The following is a 10,902-nucleotide window of genomic DNA, read 5'->3' as shown; positions in this document are numbered from 1 at the left end:
GTGTCTTGTAGCTGAGGAGCCCAGTTTACCTGTGGAAAAGCAGCAGTTTACCGAGGGTCGGGCTCCCTTACAGCGCCCTCCAGAACTGTCAAACGATCCTGGCTCACTCTGCCGGGCTCCCGGGTTTGCTGCGGGGTAGTTCCCGGGGCCCTGGGCTGCACGGGTTTCAGCGAAGTTGTATCAAGGCCGGCTAATTTTTTTCTTTGCTTATGGATGCCGTACCGCAATCACATCCGTGTCGTAACAAGAGGACACTGATTGCTTCTGATGTTGATTATTTCTGTGCAGATCCGGTACAATTCCTAACGTTCGGGTGGCTGCTGTGGGCTCGGCCGCTCTCCTCCGCAGTGCTGTGCGGCCGTGCCGCTAGGCCGGTGCCGGTGCGCCCCTGAGCGGGCCGAGCCCCGGCAGCCGTGCGGAAGCGCCGCTGCTCGGGGGAAGGGTCCGCGAAGCGCCCGCCGCCCCCGCGCTCTTAGCGTCGGTCGGTGGGTGCGAAGCCTAAGGCCCGCCCAGCTACACGGCGTACACGTTGCGCTGCGCGGCGGCGGCTCTTCCGCCCGCACCGGCCCGCCGCCCCCGCCACCCGCCGTGCACCGCCCCCCCCACCCCGCCCCTCCAACAGCTGCGGCGCGGCGCGCGCCTGGCCCCGCCCCCCGGAAGTGCTGTGCTGCCCCGCCCCGGCCGCGCGGCTTCTCGCTCCCGGCCGGTACCTGGCGCCGCCGCTGCCGCCATGGGGGGCAAGAACAAGCAGCGAACCAAGGGCAACCTGCGGGTGAGCGAGCCCCGTGGGGCAGGGGGGCCGCCGCACTGCACCCCTGGGCCCCGGTCCCGCGCGGCCTCCGCCCGTGGCTGCGGCGGGCCCTGCCCGCCCCGCCTTACTGGGGCCCGGGCCTGGGCCTGGGCCTGGGGCTTCCGGTGCCTTGGGGAGGGGGCTGTGGGCTGCCTGAGCCCGGCCCCGCGGTGGGGTGGTGCGAGCCTCGGGCCTGGGTGTAGACGCTGTGGCCGGGGCGAGCCTTGGCCTGGACCCGGGCCCGTGTGCGAGGGGACACCCTCTGTCCGCGGCGTTTGTCCGCGGTTCCGGAGGGGCGGGGTGGGGGGGTGTGACGGTGGGTTCACCGCCGGCGTGAGCTCAGCGAGGTACCGGTGGCTGCAGGGAGTGGGTTGTTTGTGCGGAGAGTCTCGCCTTTCAGCACCTGTTGGGGTGTCTGCGTCTTGCCACTGGGCCACAGCAAGCCACGCCAGGCGGTGTGACATCTGTCGTGTGTGGTGGCACTCGCTCAGGATGGGAGAACTGTGGGTGAAGTGCTGTGTCCAAGTCATGTATTTGCATGTATTTAGAGAAGACTAACAAAAACAAAGATGCGTGTCCTTACAGTTTGTATGCAGAAAAAATAACTTAATCTGTAGATACAGCAGTTGGGTAAAACATGGCTTACCTTCCTCCAGAAGATCGTAAAAGTGTGAACTTCAGCAAATTGTCATTACTTTAAAAAAACCCAACAAACAACACTGCAACTGTCATCAGGAAATGAAAGGTATTTAGAGTATAAGGCATCACAGTGAATCTTAAAGCATCAGTTGGCTTTGGGACAGTCTTTTGAAAACAGCATTGTTGAAATAAACATGAGCCGCTGATACCATGAGCAAGGTGTTGACTTAACTGGGGCTAGAAGAGATGCTGAACTCCAAAACACTCACTGCAATACTAATGGGACAGCGTTAATACTATGTTATGTATGTACCCTTTTGCTCCGTCCCTCTAAATCCTTCTTGGTTCCTTTGTTGCTGGTAGCATCCTTTGTTTCATGAGTGTTCTTATTTTTTGTAATGATATGACAAGCATTCCTTGGGAGCTGTATTGGTCTATATGCAGTAAGATTAGAAGAACTAGTAAATACAGAAGTAGGAAGGAGAGTAAATAATTTCTTAATAAATTGTTCCCTTAAAGAGGGACTTTTCTGTTACACTTTTTTGTATGTGTTTAAAACCAATAACATTTTCCATAAGTATCCATGAATTATGAGAAAAGAGAATTGCTTCTGAAAAGAGGAACAATTTTCTAGGTCAGACTTGTATGTTTAAGGCACAGGTGGTCTTTTTTGTGAGACTTTGTTTTTATCAGAAGGTTAATTATGCAGTATAAATAGGGTCATTAGTTCAAATGTGTGATGAGTGCAAGATAAAATAACTGAAATATATAACTGTCTTATGTCCCTGTTTTTTGTCAGCCTTCTAGCAGTGGCCGAGCTGCAGAGCTCCTCGCCAAAGAACGTGGAACAGTGCCTGGGTTTATTGGCTTTGGAACATCGCAGAGTGATTTAGGATACGTTCCTGCAGTTCAGGGAGCAGAGGAAATAGACAGCCTTGTGGATGCTGATTTTCGAATGGTATTGCGAAAACTTTCTAAGAGGGATATCACAACAAAATTAAAAGTAGGTGTAACCTTTGTCCCCTGTAAATTTTTTATCTGAAAGCAGTACATTTTTCTTAGGGATAGGAGAGGAATATATTTGTGTAGCTAATACTAATTTCATATTGGTAAAATTTGCTAGAACTGCAATCCAGAAGGTATCTTGGAGGACTTATTCATCAAGCAATGCTGATGGAGCATTCATAAAATTAATGTTGTAGATGCTGAATTGCAAGAAGTTAATTGATTTTTGAAAAAGAGAATTACAGTATGTGGTAGAAGCTGGTAAATTACAGAACTTACTGATCTGACTTCTTAAATCATGCTCTTGATATTTTGATTTTAGGCTATGCAAGAGTTTGGGACAATGTGCAAAGAAAGAGAAGTGGAAGTTGTTAAAGGTGTTCTTCCTTACTGGCCAAGAATCTATTGTAAAATCTCACTAGTAAGTATTAAAGTATCTTAATAAAAAACTTCTCTGGATGCTTGATGTGAAAACCTTTAAGGCAGTCTTTATTAATATATGTAACTTTGTTGAAATCACTGACTTGTTCTAGGAAAAACATGAAGTTGAAGGAAAGTAGTGTTCTTTATTGTGGAGATGTTCCAGTATTGATAGTGGGTGGAATCTTGAACTGTTGGTGCCTGGGCTGTACTTGGTGGATGAAGATAGCTGTTTGTTAGACCTCTATGTTAAAAAGATGACAAGATACTTGTTCTCATGAAAAGTTCTTTTATGCAGATTCCAGAACAGTTAAAGAGAATGTAGTGTTTAGTTAGCATAATTGTAAATCTTTTTGATCTAGGACTAATATCTGACCAGACTTACTATAAGAAAAAAACCCCCACCCCAAAAGAAAACAAAAAAACCCAAACCACCCGCCCCCACCCCTGACATGAAAAGACCATGCATAGTCAGATAATCCATAATTTTCTGTTATATTTAATACATCTCCAAACTATCTGGACTGGCTGCTGTTGGAAATGTGATAGTGGACATAAGGAATCACTAATCTGATCTGTTAGAGCAATTCCTAATATTTCTTTCAGGAGCCAAGAGCACAGAAAGCCATGGTGTTGTAAATTTATACACAAATAATGGATAATGATGCACAGTTAATGTAGGCTTATGGTTGTTTTAATCTAAAAAGTGTCTTCAAGGCTTCCTGTTTCTCTTGTATCTTGTTTTTCTGCTAAATGTTTGTATAAAATGGAAATAGAAACTGTAGTTAGGGATATCAGGAAAAGGTTACAATTTTGAATGTACAATGCATCAGGAATATGATGCTGCTAAGTTAGGACTCTTCCCTTATATGGGGTTGCTAAGACTTTTTTGTCAACATCGCCATGTATTTTCAAATCTGAATAGCCTTTCATTGAGAAAATGGCTGAATTGAAACAGCTTTCTTCTTGGTCATCACTTCTGCTTTGATGTACACAGCATCAAAAGAACATTTGTTAAACCAGTAAACCTTTTATCTTTTTTTCTTTTTTCTTTTTTCTTTTTTTTTGACAGGATCATGATCGCCGTGTTCGAGAAGCAACTCAGCAATCTTTTGAGCAACTGATTCTTAAAGTAAAGAAACACTTAGCTCCTTACTTAAAAAGTATCATGGGATACTGGCTGATTGCTCAATGTGACACTTACTCCCCTGCTGCATCTGCTGCAAAAGTAGCTTTTGAAAAAGCTTTTCCTTCAAGCAAACAACCTGAAGCCTTAGTATTCTGTAAAGATGAAATTCTTAATGTGAGTGTATACTTTTCTCTTTCTTTAAGGCTTTTTGTTGAGTATATGTCAACTTTTCTTCCAAGTTTAAAACTCATCTGTCCCCCAGCTATTCTTCATGGTTAAATTTCTTTCTCACCTGAAACTTTGTTCCTGCTAAAGTGAAGACTGAGCCAAAAACATGTCCTCTGTTTTTTTTAATTTGAGGTTAGAATGACTGGAACCAGAGGAATGAATATGAAGTGGATTTTCTTGTGTGCATTTCTGTGTAATGGTGCTCAGTCATCACGTAATGTTGCTGACAGATGGAATAATGATGGTGGAGTAGTTTAGCTGCAGTGGTAAAGGATTAAAGAATGCTGAGCAGTGTTTCGGCGAGTCTCTACAAGTTTAGTTCTGACCAAGGTTAATGCTTTTCTGCCAGTCATATGAAACTGATTTACTGAATTTAAAAAGATAATTTTGCATATGATGGGCCAGCAATGCCAAATTTTAACTGTTTTATTTTGTCTCAGTTTGGCGGCTTTTTATCAGAAGCATGTTGGCATAGGACTGCAATTTAGAAAGCATTACGAAGTCTTGATTCAAACAGTACCACAGCTACTGTGTTCAGCAGGAGTCAATTTAATTGCGTTCTTGTTCACTAGTATGTCTAAAATGTATTTTAAAGACTTGACTCAGGTTGTGAACTGTTATTGTAGAGCTGTTTCTGAATAATGTGTAGACGATATTATTCACATTTAAACATTAGATTCTCATGTGTATATATGTATTTTTTTTCCTCTAGGTACTTCAAGATCACCTTCTGAAAGAAACGCCTGATACACTCAGTGACCCCCAGTATGTTAGCCTGCTTTAATGTATATGGTTTAATTCTTGCTCTGCGTTGGGTTCTCTGTCTTTGGAGGCAATGGATATAGGTTTGTTTTGAGAGACACAATGTGTATTTGAATCCAGATCCCAGCAACTTTCTTTGGGACTAAAGCATAAATGCTTTTTATCAGTTGTCTAATGCTTGTTTCAGTATTTTTAGGAACAGCATTTTTGAGTAGCTGGAAGATGATGAGATGACTTGAAACTTTTTCTGACATGTTATAATGTAATTCGGTAGCGTTAAAACCTATGGAAAGTTTATATATTTACATTGCTGGCATCTTGAGATCAAAAGAAGAACACACTAAAACTGAAGACAGTTTAGAAGAGCTTGTGAAGCCTACTGATTTATTTATGGGTTGCTTTAATCTTTTTTTTGTTTTGTTTTGTTTTCTGAGAACTGTACCAGAAGAAGAAAGGGAAGCCAAATTTTTCCGGATTCTGACCTGTTCCTTGTTAGCTTTAAAGAAGTTACTTAGCATGTTGCCAAAGAAAGAGGTGCATTCAATGGAGGAAAAGTTAATGTCACTTCTGTCCCAAAACAAATTTTGGAAATATGGCAAACACAACATGCCACAGGTGATTTTTTTTTTAATGTCTTCTTTATTTTGATTGTTTTTAGTTACAGGTAATACACTGAACCTAGTCAAGTGTTACTTGTATTCTACAAGAGTGAACTTTGTGCTTCACTGAATTATATTTGAAACAGCCTTCAGATTTCAAGGCCTTACATAGGCAGCATTGCTCTGAAATTTGCCCAGTAGGCTAATTTGTAATTTCCTTGTCACCATCATCTACTTCTTGGCAGTCTGCCATCATTTCAAATTCATGTAAAAGATGCAAATAGCGTCAGCTTACTGCATGTGTTCTTAGTGCTTTTGGATTTTTCTTTTTTTAAACTGTTTTATTGGTCTTTGATCTGCTAAGACCAATAGTGCATAGGGTGATGAATTGATTCTGGTAGTATTTTGTTAAAAAGTTTTAAGGTGATTTTAGGAAAACATGCCTTTTGAGTAGTATATTAAAATAAAATTTTTGGTGTTTTATCACTAAACAAATTAATTTAAAATACTAAACAGGCTTGTCAAGTAATTTCTTTATTTTTAATAATAATTAAACCTTTGCTGATGTGATAAAATACAGGGACCGCATGTAACTTATGGTGACTTTTAAAAGGAATGTTATAAACTACATGTAGTGACGAAGTGTTGTCATTTGACTAAAATTATGTTTTTTCTCTGGCCTGTGTCAGGTTCGCTCAGCTTTCTTTGAGCTGGCTTCTGCTTTTTGCCAGTACTTGCCTGAGCTGGTAAAAGCTGAAGCAGGAAGAATTTGTCCGGTTGTTCTCCTCAGTATTGATGACAGTGATGCAGTGGTGTGCCCAGCTCTTTGGGAAGCTGTACTTTATGCTATCACCACTATTGAGGTAATGTGGGAAACCTAAGTGGCAGATATTTTACTCAAATTTAACTTTTCACCAAGTGCCATTGTTCTCTGTGTAGAATTAGGAACAACAGCTTGACTAGTTGTTCTTTATGATTAGTAACATGAACTTACCAATTCTTTTTTTCTCCTTAGGGCTTCAATGTAACTTTCATTGTGTTCAGCATGTCTGAAAATCAGAGTTGTTTTACAAGTTTAATTAAATTAATCTGAATCCCTTTGAATATGGTACTAATAAGTAAAATAACACTTAAAACCTTTTTCTTGGTTAGAGGTGGTTACAAAAATAACCTGCAGTGCATTTTTTGTTTGTTTGTTTTCCCCTTCTAATTCAACGCTTGGTTTTATAACTGTTTTTTTTTTTAAATTTTAAATTAAGTACCGGCTTTGAATTTATTAGCAGGATAAGTGGTGTCCCACAGACTGGGATGTTCTGAGGGTTTAATGCTGCAGCAGATCTCTTTTGTAACTGCTTGTATAAATTGTAACTATTTTATGGGGAAAAAAACCAACCCTTTGTTCAGCTTGCTATAATTATAGATATCTGGAAGTGTGATAAATCAGATCAGATGACAAAAATCCTTGGGGTTGGGGAAAAATACCAAGGTATTTGGTAACCATCGGAAGATTTTTGAGGGGAGTTTTGAAGTTAGTGATGACTTTAAAAGTTAGGATTTTGAAATCATTGCTTATTCTTGGTAATAAGAACGCAGAATTAAATACAGGACCAGTTAAAATAACAGTTTTATTAAGCATCCTTAAAGCATTATTAAAGAGAAGCCTTTAACTGCAGTTTGCTAGTGTCATGGTTTAACCTCAGCTGGTAATTAAGCACCAGGCCGCCGCTCGCTCACTCCCCCTCACCTGGAAGGATGGGGAGGAGAGCTGGAAAGGAATGGAAAACTCGAGGGTTGAGATAATAACAATTTAATAATTGAAACAGAATAAAAATAGCAATAATAACAATGATGACAGTTAGTTACAATGAAAAGGGGGGGGGGGGGGGAGAATAAAATCCAGAGGGAAAGGAAGAGAGGAACACGTGGTGCACAATGCAACTGCTCACCGCCTGCCAACCCATGCCCAGGCAGTCCCCGAGCAACGATCTGCCTGCCCCCCAGGTAGATATACCAGGCATGATGTCCCGCGGCATGGAATACCTCTTTGATTAGTTCGGGTCAGCTACCGTGGCTGTCCCCCAATTTCTGTTCCCCTCCAGCCTTTTCGCTAGGCCTGAGACACTGAAAAGTCCTTGACTTAGGATAAATATCACCCAGCAGCACTTATCACCTTAGTATAAATATCACCCAGAACGGTTATCAACATTGTTCTCACATCAAAGCTAAAACATAGCACCCCACTAGCTCCGAAGAAGATAATTAACTCCATCCCAGCCAGGACAGCTAGCAAGGAAGGTCCATTGATTTTAAAAAATACAGAAACAGTTTTATCACATCAACTTCTTAAATTCACAAGCTAAAATAGGGGGAAAGTGATTTTTCAAAATACTGGCAAGTGAATTTAAATTTTACGATAACTTGTTTCAGCTACAGCATAGGGAGGCATGTTTATGTCTAGTTTGGGAGTTCTTCCAAGGCAACATGTTCTCATTTAATTTACAAGAAGTGTTTCTTTCTGTAGGACTGTTGGAGTCATGTAAATGCCAAAAAGGGAGTTCTGCCGAAGCTATGGACAGTGCTTCGAGAGGGTGGACGTGGACTAGCTACCATTATATACCCAAATCTCTTGCCATTCATTAGCAAGTTACCTCCAGGCATTGCAGAACCAAAGCTGGAATATTTCAGAACTTTTTTCAGCTCTATAATTCAAGGGTATGAACCACAAAGTTGTTTGTTTATTTATTTGAAATTAGTCTCTTCAACATTTGAAAATAGGAGGACTAATCTTCTTTAAGCATTTAGTGATAAGTAGCATATAATTTGGCTTGGGGACATTTAAAGATGCATTAATTGTTTATTTGAGGAAAAACTGTTTTCACTATGATACTTGAAAATCAGTTTTTAAATACTTTAAATATCCAAACTAGAGTCGTCCATTGTGGCTGTCCCTGTCTTCTTAAACCTTGACCCTTCTTTTTAATTTTATTAAGTCTTCTTTACTTAAAGCATTCTAATCTTTTCTTGTCAAAGGTTTGTGCTTATTCTGTAAGTTTTTAAATAGGAAATTAATTTAAAATTGAGTGGCTCTAAAGTTATCAGACTTGTCTCACCCATGTGTAATTATTACAGAGGTTATTGGGAATTAGCATTGTGATTGTGAAATTTCTTGTATGCAGGAACTTCTTGTGAGACTGATTTCTAAAGGGTTGAAACTGCTATCATTGTTTGCCTTTAAAACACATCAAAGCCAGCTTTCAATCCAATCTAAGTTAAACAGGTGCATGTGCATTATGTGCTCAGAAGCATACGTAAGTTATTTTATGAAAGACTAAGATGTAACTTATTTAAACAAAAATCAATTCTTGATTGATGTTGTGGCCATTAGCAGAGCTCTTGGAGTTATGTGTAGGTTGGTTTTGAAAAGCGTACAGAATTTTACTGAAAGTAGTAGAATGGTTATAATATTTGTGTAGTAATTTGTGTGGTCTAATTTTTGTTGAAAAGCAAATGAATCATAGTTGCTCAGACTCAAATTGGCTGTGGTGAAACTGTCTTTCAGTGGCTTTTTAGTTTAGGGTTTTTTTTTCTTTTTTCTGTAATGACCGAAGGTGAAGCTTTCTAAATCTCTGCGGTATGTGCAAAAATTTGAGAAGGAGTTCTGATAAACTGCTGAAACAGTAGACAGTAAGCTTAACAGGATATGTTTCCTCTATTTACATAGATAGTTTTTTATGAATGCCAAAACTGGATGAAAAAGTGATTTTAATATAAGTTATGTTAAATACCTGGATTTATTGTTTTGACTCTTTGAATATGTCCCATTGAATTTGTTTTGATCTGACTCCTACCAATGATTCTGTGATTCTATGTTCTCATATTGGTGTGGTCTGGATAAGAACAACATAACCAAGGTTACATTCATTAGTACATACTGTGATTCTCAGAAGCATAGATGACTGAGCGTGCCCTCCTTCCGATTCTCACCTTTCAATAGGTTGTCAAGCGAGCGAGTAATAGCCAGCCCTTCAGAAAGTTCAGCAATTATAATTGCATTTATGGAATGTCTGCGCTTTGCCATACTACAGAAAATAGACAGAGAAGGTGACCAAAGACAGATTCATCAAATGCTTATATATGACCAGGTATTTATTAGAAATGGTTAATATTGTTATGTGTACGTAATTCCAAGTTAAAGACAAACATAAATTTTTGTGAGGATTTACTTCTTTGTTGAAAGTTTCACTAGATTTTGTGGAAAAAATAATGTTACTGAATTCAGTCAATCTTTTTCTTTTTCCCTGTAAAATAATCCCTTTTACTATGCATCTTGTATTATATTAAAAAAAAACCAAAGGCATCCCACCCTTTATATTTTCATTACATGTTCAAGCATGAGTAATTCTGATGTTTTTGGAATTGTTTCTGCAGTATTTTCCAAAATGATAGAATATCCTGGTCTAGTTGTATCAATGTTCTCTAATAATTTTTTTTTTGTTTTCATAGCTAATTCCTCTTACTGATGCTGTACTTAAGGAGCCCAGGTTACAAAACGGACCATTATTTTATCAAATAGCAGAAACTCTGAGCTCCTGGGAAGCTAAAGCAGAAGTCGCCAGTGATGATGGCACAGATGAAGTTTTCAAGAAACTGTTGTCAGATTTTTGGAATCATCTTTTAAAAATGTGTGTAGTTCATGTCGATACCTTGGATGCCGATGAGAAATCGTTCTTTGCCATATCTAGTATGCTAGAAATTCTGCAGAATCCAAAGACTGCTACAAAACTAAACAACAGAAAATCTCTAAAAATCAGATTTACAGATGAGGATGAATCTGAAAGAAACACAGAGAATGGAAAGCTTACAGAAGTGAGAAATTGTGACTCTGAAATAAAGGCTGACTTGCAGCATAGTTCACTTCTAAGGAAAGAACCTTTAGAGAATTTGGTCTGCAACCTTGCTGAACTGAGTTTTGTGTATGTCAATGAACAGAAGTCAGAACAGCATTTGAAATTTCTCTCTGCCCTGCTCAACTGTTTTTCTTCAAACAGAGTTTTTCAAGTACTCCTAGAGCAGGGAAGTGATGCAAAGTCTGCTCAAGCTGAATCCCAAAAGGAAGTGAAAGCTCATAATGAAAGTCCATCTGTACAATTTCTGTATGTGAATTTAATAACTTGGCTGAAAGAAGACTGGAGGAAAGACGTCCATTTTCTGGTTGATATTTTGTACAGTGTGCTTAACTGTTGCAACAGTAATGATGAAAGGAAAATCATTCTTGATGATTTAACGAAGGTATGACTTGTACATTCTGTTACTAGTTTTTTATCAAAGTG

General features: G+C 39.8%; 1 protein-coding gene across 1 annotated transcript in view; it reads left to right on the top strand.

Moving 5' to 3' along the window:
• The first annotated feature begins 658 nt into the window (after positions 1-658).
• LTN1 (listerin E3 ubiquitin protein ligase 1) overlaps positions 659-10,902 on the top strand; it is a 32,575-nt gene continuing 22,331 nt past the window's right edge. Inside the window, exons 1-10 of the mRNA XM_055801824.1 lie at positions 659-772; positions 2,229-2,432; positions 2,757-2,855; positions 3,927-4,157; positions 4,924-4,976; positions 5,408-5,588; positions 6,262-6,435; positions 8,094-8,284; positions 9,567-9,714; positions 10,076-10,861. Coding sequence (XP_055657799.1) covers positions 731-772; positions 2,229-2,432; positions 2,757-2,855; positions 3,927-4,157; positions 4,924-4,976; positions 5,408-5,588; positions 6,262-6,435; positions 8,094-8,284; positions 9,567-9,714; positions 10,076-10,861 — 2,109 coding nt within the window. The 5' untranslated portion in view covers positions 659-730. The remainder of the gene's footprint in view (positions 773-2,228; positions 2,433-2,756; positions 2,856-3,926; positions 4,158-4,923; positions 4,977-5,407; positions 5,589-6,261; positions 6,436-8,093; positions 8,285-9,566; positions 9,715-10,075; positions 10,862-10,902) is intronic.

Source organism: Falco peregrinus, chromosome 4, assembly GCF_023634155.1.
Source record: "Falco peregrinus isolate bFalPer1 chromosome 4, bFalPer1.pri, whole genome shotgun sequence".
Classification (NCBI taxonomy): domain Eukaryota; kingdom Metazoa; phylum Chordata; class Aves; order Falconiformes; family Falconidae; genus Falco; species Falco peregrinus.
The sequence above is the reverse complement of the archived record's forward strand: the minus strand, read 5'-3'. Positions and strand labels throughout refer to the sequence as shown.